We start from the raw sequence: 17,255 nt of genomic DNA, 5'->3' as shown, positions 1-17,255 counted from the left end.
TTTAAAGTATGCATTGTGTGAAGAAGTACTATCTGATGTAAGACAGAAATATAATCCATTTCACCAAAGTGGGGAAGCGCATGACCTGGTGACCTGCTCAGCCTGCTGTCCAGGTGCTTGATGGGCAGCTTTAAGGCCTCTGCTCCTCTTTCTTGAACAGCCCATCAAAGAGAGAAGTCCTTCAAATATAGGACTGTTCTCTGACAGCTCTTGAAACAGAGGACTGTCCTCTGTAAAGTAGGGCATGTGGCCACCCTATTAGATAGTGAGGATCAGATACAGAGGGGGAGGAAATGTAAGCATTGACCCCAAAGACTGGAAAAATCAATAGATGCTTACAATGTGTGTGTGCGTGGGTGGATGGATGGGTACCTGTGTAGCTTTAGCACAGTGGTGAAGTTGATGCATGGCATGCAGAAGGGGCCAGGGACAATCTCCAGTTAGCAGGTAGCAGGCCTTGGAAAGGCTCCCACCTGAGATGCTGGAGAGGCATTGCCAGCCAGAGTTCATCTGTTCATCTGAAGATTCGCTTCATGCATCAGAGCAAAATGAGGTCGACTGGTCCTTGTGCTCAGGGGTATAGTAGTCCAGGGTCTTGGGGGGGTCTAAGACCTCATCCTTTTTTGGGAGCAGGGTCCTGGTAGGATCCCTATATCTCCAGCATCCTATGAGACAATCAGCATGAGTGTGTTAGCCACTGAGAAGAGTCTTCTAATGTGCTTCCTTGTCCTTTCCTGCTGATTGGAGTCAATCAGAGTGAAAGGAGGTGAATCAGCCACTGAGAATACTCTTCTCAGCAGCTAACATTCTTCCCTTTCATGCGTATTGACTCCTAGGGATATCTGTTGTTGTGGGAGAAGGTTTAAAAAGGATCTCATTCTTAACGCAGCAGCAAAAAGGGGGGAGGGGCTCAGCTGTGACTAACATGAAGGGACCCTGCACTTCTGAACTTGCCACTACACTACTGCTTGTGCTACAGTATTATTATTATTTACATTTATATCCCACCTTTCTTCCAAGGAGCTTAAGGTCATCTACATGGTTCTCTCCCTCCCCGTTTTATCCTCACAACAACCCTGTGAGGAAGGTTAGGCTGAGTCCGGATTTGAATCCAGGTTTCCCACGTCCTAGTCTAACATTCTAACCACTACACCATACCTGCTCTTATATCCACGCTAGTTTTTTTAAAAGTGCCACAAGATTCTTTTGTTTTGTAAAAGATAAAGGTGTCCCCGCACTTATAGTGCGAGTCGTTTCCGACTCTTAGGGTGACGTCTTGCGACGTTTACTAGGCAGACGTTATATATGGGGTGGGATTGCCAGTTCCTTCCCCGGTCTTTCTTTACCCTTTTGTTTTGTATTAGGCTGTAAAAGACTAACATGGGCTACTTCCCTGGAATTAGCATTAGTGCATAAAGTGCTGCTTACCAGTCGTTATAACAAAAGTAGGTGAGCTTATCCCTCCATGATAGATGGACAGCAGGCGCTTAATGACAGAAGTGCTTGCCTAAGGCCACCCCAGTCAGTGATGCTGAGCCAAGACTGGAACTGGAGCTTCATAGCCCGTTCTCTTAACCATTGCTTAACATTGACTTAAAAACAAAAATTCAAAATGAAAACAATCTGAAATCCCAGTTAAGCAACAGGAGGGATAGATGCAGAGAACTTGGTGCCTTATGTTAGCTGCTTCTTGGAGCCATAATAAGAGATGTTTTGCTGACCGACACATCTTTCTTTTGAAGTGTTCACCTGTTCACATTCAAGGCCTGGGTTTTGTGAGCTTACTTTAACGGTACAAAGGAGCATACGAGAAAGGAGAACTGGACCTTCTCCCTCCCGAGCCTTACCCCCGTCTCCCCTTGGTCAATTGCTCCAGTTGCTTATTTCTATACCCTGCTCACTTCTGTTGTCACAGCCAGGAACAGAAAAAATAGTTGGAGCAACTGACTGTGGGAAGGGTTGGAAAACCTATTTCAGCCCAAGGGATGCATTTTTTTTCTGGGCAACATTTCAAGGGCTCCATGCCGGTGGTGGGTGGGGCTGGAGGCAAAAGTGGGCAGAGCAACAAATTTGAATTTTATCTTTGTACATGTACACACACATATACACACACACACATCCCTCTGTCCTCCATCCAGACAAGCAAGGACACAATCCATCCAACCAAAAATATTTGGGGTGTCAAGCAGGGCCAGTTGAGGGTGTGGCCTGGGGAGAGTTTCAAGGGGCAGGCAGAGCGTCCTGGTGGGCCGCATTTGGCCCTTAAGTCTGAGGGTCTCCAACCCTGTTGTACAGAATATGTGAGGGTCAGTCAACCAAAAATGGTTTTGTATAATGTTGGTCTTTATTGGTAATGTTTTAGAATGAAGGGGGGGGGGAAATCATTTCAGAACATTGTCTGAAATTTGAACTGGTGCATAATTGTCCTTGGCATAAATTCATTATATGATTTAGAGATGGAAGAACAGCATGCTGCTCTCCCTAAAAATGAATCAAGTCTCCTCTGGGTGCTGCCTTCCTTCTCTGCCACAAACCACCTCCTTCCCTGTAGGCTGCTTCCTTATCCCCACTGTGGGATGCTTCTTTTGTCTCCCCAGTGCTCCCTCACAATGGGGAAAAGCTCATCTTATGGGGCAGGCACACGGTGTCAGGGATGATTTGATGCAATTCACAGTTAAAAGTGAACCTGCCTAATTTGCACTTTCTGAAACAATTTGCAAACTGAAACACAGACATCTCTTAAAATTCTCAGACTTCTCTCTGAATTTTGCAATGCAGTTCTCCAGCCAAACAATGTGTACAAAAATGCATATGCTAGGATGAAGTGTGCATATACACGCAGACATTAGTGAAAATATCACACAAAATGCATTATATTAGGTAAAGCTGCTTTGCAAAACATGCATATCAGGCAAAATCGCACGCAAATGCGCATGTAAGAAGAAATTCCCACAAAAATGCTGATGAATTTTCACGAGGACTTAAAAAAAATCACCAAGTGATGCGGAAATGTGGAGAACTGAACTTAAGACAGGGAAAAATGAGAAACTGAACTGTGACAGATTCACCCATCCCCAGGCAGCAGCTCTGGCAGTCGGGCATCTTTGCTTAGATAGGCCTACTGGCCTGCCTCTCCTTTCCCCACATTTGCTTCTGTCAAGCACAAAAGGAAATGCAGCTAGCACCTTGATACTGTGTAGTGTCTCCTTCCTCCTGGGATCGTGGAAGCTGAGCTATGACTCCCATCATCCCTGATGGAAAATGGCAACGGCTGGAGATTATGGGGCTTGTGGCTCAACTTCAGTGATCTCAAGCAGAAGGACACACCGCAGTGTCAAGACACTGGCAGGACCGCCTTTTGCTTTTGGAGGATGCAAATATGGGAGAAGAAGGGAGAGGCTTGAGGGCCCCAAATTGTCCAAAGGGCCATGTTAGTGGAGCTGCCCCTCGCCTGGCCCCCAAGTAAAGCTTTTTCCCCCTGAGAGGGGTGGTGGGTAGGCTGGGGCTGGTTGTTGTGTGTGCTTCTCTTTGCGATGGGATTTTGCCATGATGGCTAAATTAACATATTATGAAGATCAAGAGTATCAGGTGATAATAGAAATAAATTTGGGGTAAATTGGCCTCTCTTTATACAATTCTGCCAGAAGAACTCTAATCTCCTGCAACTTGAAATGGTTTTTTTTATAATTGTACTAATTCTTTTACTTTATTTCATTTTGTGAAACAGCATTATAATTGTTTACGGTTTACTTGATGTTTATTTATAATGTTTTTAAAATTATGAATGTTGCACAGTGGGGAGGAGAGCCTGGCTGGGAGTCCAGAGTCTGTGAGTTCAAATCCCCGCTCATGTCTCCTGGGTGTAAAGGTCCAGTTAAAGGTCATCCCCACAGTGAGTGGCTCAGGGGTTACGTGCCCTACCACCTGTGCAGCCGTGGGCAAGCTGCATAGTCCCAAGGAGCCCAGTTGCCCCCCAGCTGACAGTTGCAGACAAGGAAGGGGCTGGCTTGTGCAGCTGTGGTAAGCTGAGCAGGCCCTAGCCAACTGGGGAGGACTAGCCTCAGAGGGAGGCAATGGTATACCCCCTCTGAATACCGCTTACCATGAAATCCCTATTCATAGGTAGCCATAAGTTGGGATTGACTTGAAGGCAGTCCATTTCCATTTTCATCTATATCTATAGTTGTGTCCATATCTTACTATAGTTTATATGTGTGTGTGTTTTTTTCTCTTTGCAGAAATTGAGCAGGGCATTCAACAACATGAGCACCCCTGCTTGCTTTCTTGTGACACCCCTAAAAATAACATACAGCAGTAGCTGCCTAATTTATTTTGGCTTCTGTTATAAATGATCACAGTTACTGTAACCCATGCAGAACCTACAGGATAGTGTGGGATAAAATCCAAATAAATTAATTAATGATGTCCATTTTAAGGGGTCAATAAGGTCATGTTTTCCCTCCCTCTCATTACCATTTTGTTTCTTCTTCAGCATCCAGATGGTGCATCACCACACAGTCCATGACAACACAGAGGAACTGAGGCAGATGGCCAGCACCCGAAACGTTCCCAGGCCCCTCTCCACTTTGCCCATGTTCAACATCCGCACAGGCGAGAGGACCAATCCCATGCAAAGTGGCCACCTTGACAGTGCCCAGGTGCCTCTCGTCCTGGCTCAGCAGTGAACCTTTGCCAGGTTTGTGCCACTATGGCCACTACATAATTGCAGAATCAGAGATTTGGCTCACATCCACACCCTACATTTAAAGCATTCTTATACCATGTTAACAGTCGTTGCTTCCCCCAAAGATTCCTGGGAGTGCAGTTTGTTAAGGAGAGTTGTTCGTGTTAGAGTTTTTGGTAGTGTGTCTTGCTGCAGACTGTAGAAATAGCTGGTCTGTTAAGACTGGTAGTTGAAAGAATAAAGAAAAGTAAGGTTTATTACTAGAAAGAAGTCAAGTCATACATGCTGAAGCAGCCATGGGGTCTACACTTAGGGAGCCATTACTAACTGAGAACAAAGTCAGGAAGGGGAGGAGCAAAACCTGCAATCTGACATCCTAGAAAGCTGCTGCCAGTGAGTGTAGACAATACTGAACTAGATGGACCAATCAATAATCTGACTCAGTATAAGGCACCTTTCAATAAGTGTAGCTGCTTACACAGTAGTTGAGGTGTACAAAACCAACAAGTGTACACTCTTTCACACAAAGATGTGTACATGTTTAGAGACAGCTTGTGCCTGTGTTCCGTGTAACATGTGAACAAGCCTTATGTGGCAGGTATTTGAAAATGCCCCCCTTCAGTGTTTCCTTCTTCAGGCTAAACATACCCGTTTCCTTCACCCTTTCCTCACAGGGCTTGTTTTCTATGCCACTGACTGTCTTTGCTCCTTTTCTCTGAATTTGTTCCAGTTTGCCTACCTCGTTCCTAGAACTGGACACAGTATTCCAGATGAGATCTAACTAGTGCGGAATAAAGTGGAATATTAATTTGGAGCAAATGGCAATGCCCGGTAGGCACTGTACAAAATTGGCACAGTTCCTACCAGAAAGAGTTGTAATAGTTACACAAGATGGGAATTGCGGGGAGGGGACTGAGGGAGCTGTAGCTACCCCCATCCCACAAGCATTCTGGCGGTTGAATTTTTGCACCAACTGGTGTTTACCCATCATAGAGAGCATTGCAATAGTCAGCTTGTGTTCAGCTACTGTCAGCTGTAGAAAAGGGCAGTCGGCTACTGTCCTCCTTTCCTGGTTTCTTGCATTTGATCTGGCAAACAAAGGTCCCACTTCCAGACTTTGAACCTGTGGGGATGTGAGATGTGGGGGAAGTATGTAGAGGGAGGCATTGTCCTTTAGGGTTGCTAGATCTTGTGAAGGCTGCTATACCTTTAGGAAATTGCATAGAAAATTTCAGAAAGAGGTGGGATGGATTCCAGATGGTGTGGTTTCTCTTGTCACTGTAGTACTGTGATATGAAAAGCCTCATTGGGAAGGGAGTTATTTTTTGTGCAATTCCAAAGATATGAGAACTTTCTGGGAGATGCACGAACCCTGTTGTAATCTGTTTCCCCTTCTCACTGATGGAAGCCAAAGGAATTTGTGTGCTACCGAGCTTCATCTCTTCCTCCAACAGGCCAAATCCAGCTAGACTGTGGAGAATGTTCCCACCAAAGTCTTCTCTCAATACTGACACAACAATTTTCATCGAAACTTGGAATAGTGGATTTTGCTTTGCTGCTTGTATCCACATTGATAATTGTGGTAACTGGGATTGGGGTGTGTGTTGTTTGGTCACTCTTTGTACAGGTTTGTAGGGTTAACTTTAAGCATTTTGGCTACTAGGGCAAAAATATTTTTGTTGTTGCTATGTATCTGAGTGGTGGTAAGTTCAGGACTACTAATGCTGCATGTTGGAGAGAACTGGCCTTCTCGTTGTGAACTGAACTTTCCAGAATTCTGTGGGAAAAGTCATGACAGTTAAGACCTCTTTGAGTCTATAGTGAATGTGATCAAAGAACCCTTTTTTACCATCTTGCTCCTTGGAGTGATGAAAAGTTGAACCTCCTCCTTTGTATTGTTTTCTTTCCCCCAATTCATAGCCTTCGGACGTTTGGATTGCTTGATACTCTTGAACTTCTAATACCACTGTGATGGGTTTATGTTATCCATTCTAGGACTCTGATTAAGTTGCAACTTGGAAGACCATCCATAAATCTGAGTGAAAACAAAAGTTAGACAAAAAACTCAACCCATAAGGCTATAGCCCAACCAAACCACCACCACCAAAGCCAGCCCAAATTTCATGGCCTTCCAAATCTTCCAAAAGGGAGCTAATTTTAACTGTGTTGGTACCAATAAGAACTTCTTAACTGTCAGCTGAGCCAAAACAGCACCCTAGTGTTTGCAGCCCTGTTCACAGGCAATGAAAAGAGGTCTCTACTTTCAACAAGGGCAGGACTGTGGTGGAAAGAGCTGTAAACAGGGCTGCAAAAGTTTGTCCAGTTTACCTAGACAATAGAGACAGTGGGCAAGATGCACTTCACTTCCACCCTTGCTCAAAATCCAACATGTGTTCCCTTTCCCGACCAATTCAGACTGAGAGCAATATGATTCAGGAAGCATTGCCCTCACTCTGATACATTTACCTTCAGGGTAGTTGTTGCAAAGCCAATCTGATGAGTTCTTTGGTACTGTGATGTCATCACATTCATAATGTGATCCCAGATTGGCAGGGATCATGTGGTGAGGAAGAAGCCATGATTACAGGAAAAATGGTACCTAAGCCAGCTGATCAGAAGGCCAGCAAAAGCTGGGCAAACACATATGAAAGGTAAGCTTTTGTTGTGGCCTTTCAGATAACTTTTTGTTTCCTGCAAAAGCCTCTTTTCTACACCAAAATATTCACTCAAAAATATTTGGTGCAGCCCTGTCCTATCTATAAGGATAGGCTGGCCATGGAAGAAGAAGCTAGTATGTATGTACACATGTGATATGGGAGAGTCCATGGAATCTTTTCTAAATGGTATCAGGAAATATGGAAATTAGCCCTTATGGAAAAACTAACACATAGCTCAAAAGCTATGAGACAAGGAACAGATGCAGACAAGTTCTATAAACAATGGTATAGCTTTATTGTTTTTGTTAGTCAAAGTGATGGGGCTTGCAAGCCTCCAACCTCGCATGGTCAGATTCGGCGGTCCACATTGGGATAATTATCTGGAAAACAATTTAGGACAATAACCATTTAATATATGCTTACCTCCTTAGAGCATTATAGGTACAATAACTCCTTTTGTCAACTGCACTATTTTCTCTCACTGTTGTATAAGTTATTCTTGTTTTGTATTCTATTCTACCCAAAACCAATAAAAACATTATTAAAACAAAAACAACAACAAATTATTCAAATATGTTGCAAACTATACAATTTTCCAATAAAGTATAAATGTCAAAGTCACAGAATTAATATAAAAACTTGAAAACTGAGAATAAACTGGGGATAAAATAACCCAATAGAGTAAATCCATCTTAAACCATCAAACATCAATAGCTGGAATACATAAATATTAAATATTAATAGATTTTCATGAGAAGGTTTAAGAGTCATCTGTCACAAATCTTTCAGGTATAGGATTCATTGTCGTGCTTGCAGGGACTAGATGATTCCCAAAATATCTTACATTTCCAACAAAAAACATTTTGTTTGGGGGGGGGAACCACAGCTCAGTGGTAGAATATTTGCCTTGCATGCAGAAAGTCCAAAGTTCAGTCCACAGCATCTCCAGATAGGGCTGAAACAGACTCCTGCCTGAAACCCTGGAGAGCCGCTGCCAATCAGTGTAGACAATACTAAGCTAGATAGACCAAAGGTCTGACTTAGTATAAGACAGCTTCCCATGTTCTCAAAATACTCAGATGGTGGCAAAGCTACCTGGAAAAGCCATAGAGTGCTCCCCCTGTCTTTGCTAATGGGTTAAGAGGCCGTAATAGCTGTGGCAACCTGCTCCATAGGACCCTGAGATAGGACAGGGGCCCCAGTTTGGGCAGGGACAGCTCAGAGATGTGGCAGTGCAGTGGATTTGGTGTGGACAAGTCGTGACAGAGTTGGGCAGGAAGGAGTTTGTTTCCTTTGAACACACACACAACTTGCTATAAAAAATGTCAGCACACATATTCTAAAAGTATTCATTTTCACCAATGCACATTTGTACAATGTATACAGTAGGGCCCTTACGGTAGGGTTACTTTCCAGACCTCCACCGAAAAGTGAAACCCGCTGAAAAGCAGAACTCCATCAATAAAATGGCACCCGACGCCCAAAATATGCTGTAAAAGCAGAACAAGCGCCATATGAATGGGGCCTTACTCTAATTGAAAGCCACTGTATTAGTGGAATGCCGAAACGCGGGCCGCTGAAAGGCAAGGCCCTACTGTATAAATACTTGCTTCCAGCAAAGGCATTGCTTAGCCACACACTCAAAAACATTCATTTTCAACACACAATGCAAAACATTTATTTTCAAATTACTCTTTACATCTCGCCAAAACACACTTTCCCCAGCCAATACACGACTACACAAAATATCAACGCAAGCCACAAAGAAATCATTCATTTCTAACATATATACAACTGTGCAAATAGCTAGTATGTATACCAATAACATGCTCATTTCAACAAATACCCCATCTAAATTGTCTTCTACTTGAAAAAAGAAATATTTCTAATGAAGCATTGGAGTTCATTAGACCCCAATTAAATCGTTTTTAAAAACTTGAATGAAAGATTAGTAGACTATTGCTCCAGTTTAAGTTTTGGAAAAGAAATGTAAAGATTATAGAAGTTAGAGTGACATTGGGTGGTATTTAGTGCTAGTCCTACTCAAAGGAGACCCATTGAAGTTAATAGACATGACTTACTTTAGGTTCATTAATTTCAATGGGACTATTTTGAATAGGACTTAGTTGAATACAATCTATTATGTTTACAGCAGAGGATATATAGTGATAGGTATCTAGGGGAGCCTGGTGCTCTCTACAGCATCCCCATAAAGCAGCGGTTATATTGTTAACAGTGAAATCCTATACATGTCTACTGAAAAGCCTCATTAATTCAATGAGGATGAGTCCCAGGTAAGTGACTAGAGAACTGCAACCTACAGTACATGTAAGTTCTTGCTATGGTTAGGTAGGAATACTTGGGATGGAACTGTGCATTCTTCATAAGGCAAATGAAGGGGTGGAGGGTCACACTAACAGGTGGGAATATGTGGGCAAGGGGGCTTAATCCTTGCTCTGCCTGCAGATTTTTCCTTGCAAATCCTTCCTTAGCCCATAAGCGATCCCCATGTGGAAAACAACTAGGTACTGTATTTCTCTGGTCCTGTGTTAGCTTGTCTGGATAGGCACTTTCATACCCTCACAGCATTCCTTTCATCATCATCATCATCATCATCATCATCAATATTAATATTATTATGGCAGGTTACAACATTAAAAACAACCTAAAATCACAATATCACACAAGATATGGTGGGCCCTACAAATATACATCTCAGGTGTAAAAAGCCAGCGTAAAAAGGTGAGTTTTCAGCATTCGACAAAACTGTACAGTGAAGTTGCCAGGTGCACCCCTGTAGGAGGAAGTTTCATGACATAGGGGCTGCCACAGAGAATGCCCTCTCCCGGGCTGCCACCCCCTGAGCTTTTGAGGGTGGTGGAACTATCAAAAAGGCCCCCTTCTGCTGATCTCACCACCCAAGAGGGACTGTAGGCATGGAGGCGGTCTTTCCGATATTTGGGACCTGTTGTGTAGGGCTTTAAACAGTAGCTTGAGCACCTTGAATTGTGCTTGGAAACAAACTGGCAACCAATCTACAGACATACACATCTGTCAAAACTGTCAGCACATATACATAATGTGCCAACACAGAGTGTACTTACAGTGCACACAAAGTTTCAACAGATGCATGCATGTACTATCCTTTCAAATTAACACACACTCATACAAAGCACACAGTTCATTTCTTAATATATTAAGAGATATATTAAATCTTCCACATTCCCTTAGTGCATGCAATGTCCACACACAGCCTACCCTCGCCTTTCACAATACTTCATATTCTGAACATATTGCCTTCCCACTACGAACGGAGGAGAAATTTGGTTCAGCTTGTATTTAAAGGTGAACTTACAGTATTTGCACTTTACCAAACAATTAGCTAACAGAAATACAGTCATCCTTCAAAATTCACACTTCACTGCAGCCATGAAATGTGTAAATATACTAGGGTAAAGCGTGCATAAAATGCATATATTAGTGAAACTAACATATAAAATTGCATTATATTAAGGACAATTGTTTGCAAAAATGTGTATATTAGGAGAAATTCATACTAAAATGCTGGTTAATTTTCATGAGGACTTTAAAAAATAAAATTGTAAACTGATGTGGAAATGTCGAGAACTGAACTTAAGATTGGAAAAATGAGATAGAGAGAAATCAAAACTGACAGATTTCTCCATTCCTACGCCCTGCTTCGTAAAAAGAAAACCTCAACAGCTCTAACTGATACATGCTCACAAATATGCCAGCCCACATCTTGGATGCACATAGGTGCAAACTTTGTGGTACTTCAGATATTCTGCACTGCTGGTCACCATGGTAGGTCACAGCTGGACATCAGCAAGTGTCAAAAAGAATATAAAGGAAGCCTCTTTTCTTCAAATATCACAGTTTCAAAACCCCTGATTTTTAAATCCTAAAATAACAACTCAGGCAAAATTGCCCTCACTTTTATTGGAAGAGGTGAGATCTGTGTGTGTAAGCTTTCACATTTCACAGAACCCTTCATCAGACCAAGCCCAATAAAATATAACATTTTACAGCTTTGTATTTCAATTCTAAAACTCTAGGCAAAAAGACAAATTATCACATATTTTACTTATTCCCCCCGTCTCACACACACACACAGTGTTCACCTTCACATCATCATCACCACGCTAAATAATAACCACATACTAAATAACCCCCACTTTAATAAAGTGAAAACCCATTGTGAGACTGTACTGATGAACACTGAACAGAGATTAATAATTTTTAAAAATCTAATTAGTGCTTTTTAATTTTCATACATTTGTCGTTCTGGAAGGAATCTTCTAAACAACAATCCACAAATGCAGTGACAGCTGATTGGAGCACAATGTATTCCAATCCCAAGATCATTCCTCTTCTCCTCTGCCTCTTTCTTGTCTCCCGTAAGAATGGACTCTCTTTCTTTAACCTAAACGTATAGTGAAAAAAGCCAAGCACACCTTTTTTTCTTTACACCTCTGGTTCACTGGCTAATGAAGAAGCATTAAGTACAAAGCACATAACCCAGCCAAAAGCTGTATGTTCCTATCCTTGTTTCCATTCCATTCAGTTGCAGGCTATATACCAGAATTAACATTTCGAAAAATGTGGAGGCATTATCATAAAGCCACTATTGCCCACTTTGCAGCATACGGTTTTTCTGTCTAGCAGTTGTGTCTGCTCAAAGCAAAAGGTTTTCGTAGATCTTCAGCATGCTTCAAGCTCCACCTGGAAAAACCTGATTCCTCTTCCCAGAAGAGACATGAAGAAGTCTTATTCCACAGACGTGTGGTTGTGGTGGCTGCTTATTGGCCAGTTTCTGTGACATCACCAGAGCCACATTCCCTGCCCCTGAATCTGTGGAGCAGTTGTGCAACTGTTCTTAAAATTTTCTTTAATAAGACAAAGATGAATGCATATACATTGTACATACATTGTACCTTAATTCTGAAACTTGGCACATGGATGGATAAATGTATGTATGTGGTCCTTTTCAAAAGAGAAAATAGTTCAAGGCTACTCATTCCAGTCGCAGCAATGCCTCACTGTTTCAAGTTTGTTTTTGTGCTTTGTAAAATCTATTTTTCATTGATCAGACTGCATATTCTTCTCCTCTAGCACAACACAGCAAACCCTCCCTGGGTTTTGAAGGAGCAAATAAGATTTAGACTGTGTTGCAAAGCTATCTCACCCCTGAGCCCGGTTGGAGAGCCTCCAGGCAGCTCGGCACAAAAGCTTCATTGTAGGGGGAGAGTTGGAGCATTATACAGGCTCTGTTGCAGTTCTTCCTGTCTGAGCGTGTAACATTGCAAAAAAGAAATGACAGCAGATCAGCGGGAAATCAAAGGTAAAAAAAAATTGGCATATGGATGAGCCCAGCATGGCTATTCAGCAGTAATAAAAGTTACAATTGCTCATTGTGATATTACTACATATTCTCCACTTTGCTCAGCAGTGAGAAGGGCTACTCGGGTTTAGTTTCCCTTGGGGAAGACAGCGCCTGTGTTTTATGGCATTTTGCAACATTTGGTGCATTTACAGCAGCCTTCCTCAACCTGGTGCCCTCCATATGTTGGTCTTCAACTCCCACTAGCCCCAGCAAGCATGGCCAATGGTCCAGGATGGTGGGAGTTATAGTGCAGCAATATCTGAAGGGCACCAGGTTGGGGAAGGTTAATTTAGAAATATACACAGAGCATAGGGGAGGCAAGCAGCATAAGCATTTGTAGCAGGTGGTAGACCTACTACCCCACATCAGATCACCCGAGTGAGATACCTGCATCCCCAAAAGTGCCTTCTAGCCCAAATATTTCTGTCTTTTTGTTTTTGTCTCTCCCCAAAACAGGCATGATCTGTGTACATATCCCTATAGGATACACTTAAGCATCACCAAAAAAAGTAGATAGAGATGCAAATTTAGAAATCGTTACTATGATTTGAATAGAAAAACAAACAATACATCTCGCCATAGTGGAAAGATTGTGTCCAGGAACTCACTGTTGTGTTGACAGACAACTTGAAGGCCTGTGCATTTCCTTATTTTGATTCTTCATCTTTAAACCAGGCTTGGTTCAGAGACAGCCCTTAAAACAGAGGACTTGTACAGGAGACATGACCACCCTATCTCCCATCATTAGCTTGTATTGAGAAACCATTAACCACTCATCCCGGGCCATTAACCAAAAAGTTCCCTAATAAAGAATGTGGCTGACATGGCTGGGGCAGCATTCGTAAATATATCGGGTCTGCAAATACATTCTGTAGGGAGTGCAGGAGAAGCAAAATCAGGCAAAATAGCTATTATCTGCTCCCAGGCCTTTAACAGGATAGAGGGGGGAGGGAGAGATGGGATTCCACAGCCTCACCATCCAGTCTGCTAGAGACTAGTTCCATCAGAATCCCCCCTCAACTTTATCTACATCAGCCACTCCATCAGACGATAACGGAAGCAAACAGAAGGTACTGCAGAGTCTCCTCATCTGCTCTGCTGAAAAACCAGCAGTTTTTGGCTCCACCTGTCCTTGAAATTCTTTCATTCCAGCTGGTCTTTACAAGAATTCCATAACTAAGAAATAGTGCCTGAGTCCCCCCTCCCTCCCAGTCCATTTTCCTTTTGTGTCATGTCTTTTAGATTGTAAGCTTGAAGGTAAGGACTTTCTTATTATTCACATGTGTAAGTCACTCTTGGAGCGTCTTCTTTTGCTGAATAGCAGAATAAAAATGCTTCAGATTAATAAATAATAACACTTAAGCCCCTTCACACCCCACGTTTGAAAAGGGTCATTAATGCAATTTTCATTGCTCCTATTTCTGTGCCTTCATCCACCATGTTTCAGCCTGACACACACAAGCTTTTCTCACCATTTACCTCAGTGAAATTATGATATGTCATGCTCCCAGCTGGTGTCTGGATCTGGCACCCTTGGATGACGTCCAGGGTTCCAACAACTAGTTAGGAATTGGCACTGATGCCTGCCTTGATCCAGGGCAGCTGGGTCTGGGAAGCTGTCATCTTAAATTTCCCACAAAGTGGTCTGGGGTCACTGTCAGAAATTTAAAATGGCAGCTTTTCATTACTTGCTGTTGCCACCAGATAAGGCAATAGCTTGGGGGTCCTGTCACTATAGAACAGGGCCCATCAGGCAGGATTTTGCTATGGATCACCCAACCCTGGAACAAACTCTGGTCAGACTGCTGGCAGAGCCAAGAAGTGCTTATTTCTATGGATTAGCTGAACCACTAAGTTCCATTCTGAAAAGTACTGATGTGATCATATGTATGATTGCACCTAGATTCTTTTTGTATAGTACTTTTCTGATGCACAATACATGCTCCTGTGCATTGGTGAAAAAAATAATCTTACAAAAGGGAAAAAAACCCAAAGAAGAGCCCTGCTAGATCAGACCAAATTCCTACCCAGCCCAGCAACCTGTTTACCGAAGTGGCCAACCAGATAGCTATGGGATCTTGATACAACCCAGTGGACAATCACATTAGAATTACTTTGTGGGGGATGTTTTACCAGTACGCATGTGTATTTTGTAGGGGGAGGGAAAGACACGAATAACATGGACAAACTAAACGCTGTGGTGAACTGTGCATGCACTGCACACTGTATATAGTTTGGGAATATAACAACAACGGAGGACCCCTAGTGCACTGGTTCCACCTTTGAAACAAGACCAGGGGATTTTGCACTGCAAAGTCCTGTGAAAGATTCAGATGAGAAGAATTTCAGAAGCATCCCTGCATGCAGACAGCCATGATTTTTCCAAGATATTCCATCCCACAGTCTACTCCACACCCTGATTTTCCATTTTCTTCCTCACCAGTCAGTCATCGTTCCATATCCCATCAGCATGTGCAGTCTACAATGAGATGTTTTTGGGGTCTGCCCTTCAGGGTTTCTGTTTAATTTTCTTCGGTACTTCTGGAAATCTTTGGGTTCCTTCTCAGCTTCCCATTAACTCGTTCTTGGGTGTGGATATTCTGTTTTGGCTCCACAAGGATGCAGACACGGAGAACTGAGATTGCTATTAGTGTGCAGTATTATAAGAGTCGTTGGGCACTTCACCTCCTTGCATGATTTTTAGTAGCAAATGGGCAGACTCTAGAGTGGCATTAAGGGGCATGCTAGTCTTCTATGTGCCTTTTTAGTGCCAAAAGTATGCTAGGTGCTTACAGAACACCAAAGTCAAGCTGTCCTTGCTGAAGAACATTTGCAATCAACATTAAACCAGAAAGGCCAGGCAGTGTAGGGTTCAGTAGCTGAACCCAAAGTTCCCTCAAGTGAACTATTTGGCTCAAAATTTGTACTTTTGGGGGTGAGGAAGTTTTCATAACCCCCTTCCTCCCTAACGTTTTCCACTGCTACTTTTTCATGATCCTGACAATGTCAGTAGTTATACTCCCCAGCACAGCTGGCTTCCACTTCCTGTTTATTTTTACCCACAATTTGCCAGATTGAGAGCAGAAAGCAATGCTTCCTGATTTTACTTGTGTTTGAGTTCATGGCACTGCCATGTAGCCAATGAGATTTGGCTACAACATGATGACATTTCAAGTCAGATCAGAGTGAGGGCAAAACTTGTATAGTCTGAGAACTGGGTGTTAATTTTTTGGGGGGTGGAGTTCATCTAAGCCTTAGTATTTGTGATGGGTGCATTCCTTGGACAGTGGGTGCTTTGGGGATAGCCTTATAGTCAGGGTCATACTGAATCCTGGCTAGAAGAACCCATGATTCACTACGGGCAGCACGTACAGACAATGAGTGATGGGAATAGGGTGGAGGATGTTTTGTGGTTGTGCATGCTCTGTGTGCTTGTGCATACCAAATGGCAATAGAAGGGGAGACAAAGTGAGGTTAGGCTGGTTTTGCTCAGCATGTGATTCTTGTGAAGGGAGAAGGGGCTCGAGGAACAGAAAAGAGGTAAGGGCCATGATGACTCAGTGGTAGAGAACATGTTTGTAGGTAGAAGGCCCCAGGTTCAATCCCTGACATCTCTAGCTAGGGCTGGGAGAGACCCCTGCCTGAAACCCTAAAGAGCCACCGCCAGTAAGTTTATCGAGCTAGATGGACCAATGGTTTGACCCAGCATAAGGCAGCTTCCTATTTTCCTATGATCAGATGTCACAGGGCAGCAGCAAGGGCAGAAACTGTCTTTCATCCCACTCCATTTGAGCCTTGGGGTTTTCCAGACAGCTGCTGGTTGTTTTGAAAATGCAAAAGAACCTCCATCCATCCATTGTGTTTTAAAAGGCTCCCTATTCATGATCAGCCACAGGAGCAGCAGCTGTGCTTTGCTGCCCTCACAACCTGGCCTCTTTGGAAGTGGCAAAACATCCACTGTATGTGTTTGTGTGTGATGTCTCTGGTGTACGTTTCCCCTTTACAAAGCACTCTTTGATGCAAAGGACCCCTTTTCATGCTAGCTCCTGAATGGGGACCATTGAATGTTGTCCAGCTTTCCTGGCACGTGGGGAGAAGAGGCCAGCTCTCACATTTGATGGGGAAGGAGGAGGGTTTCCTCCCCTCCTGTTTAGAATGCAGGTAAGCAAAAGGAATAGAAAGCGTGGTCTAGTTTGTAAAGACCTCAGAAATGTCAAGAGCTGAATAAGAGAGGGAAGAGGGGCTGAAAGTGATGTGATTGAGACATAATGGAAAAATGGAAAAGGAGAGCAAAGGCATGGGTGATGACTGAACGATGGATAAGAGGAAGAAGAAATTCAAGAAACAAAAGCTGTTGAATGTTGGAGTGAAGCACATATATCTCATGAAGCTGTGACACTGTGACAAGAGTAGAGAGAGCCTGTGGAACGCTGGAGCCTCACTCATTCCTTGTGGCTTGGAGCATATGCAGGCAGCATCCCAGAGCTTCATGTGGACCACCAGGGCTCAG

At 43.1% G+C, this 17,255-nt stretch overlaps 1 protein-coding gene across 2 annotated transcripts in view; it reads left to right on the top strand.

Annotated features, from left to right (window-relative positions):
• The window catches only part of SGCA (sarcoglycan alpha), a 37,183-nt gene extending 29,292 nt beyond the window's left edge, over positions 1-7,891 (top strand). For both annotated transcript variants that reach the window (XM_061589879.1, XM_061589880.1), the window contains 2 exons: positions 4,493-4,696; positions 6,139-7,891. In XM_061589879.1, the coding sequence (XP_061445863.1) occupies positions 4,493-4,685 (193 nt within the window). In that variant the 3' untranslated portion in view covers positions 4,686-4,696; positions 6,139-7,891. The remainder of the gene's footprint in view (positions 1-4,492; positions 4,697-6,138) is intronic.
• The last annotated feature ends 9,364 nt before the right edge of the window (positions 7,892-17,255 follow it).

Source organism: Rhineura floridana, chromosome 11 (genome assembly GCF_030035675.1).
Source record: "Rhineura floridana isolate rRhiFlo1 chromosome 11, rRhiFlo1.hap2, whole genome shotgun sequence".
Taxonomy (NCBI): domain Eukaryota; kingdom Metazoa; phylum Chordata; class Lepidosauria; order Squamata; family Rhineuridae; genus Rhineura; species Rhineura floridana.
Note: the sequence above shows the minus strand (reverse complement) of the source record. Positions and strands in the feature narration are given on the sequence as shown.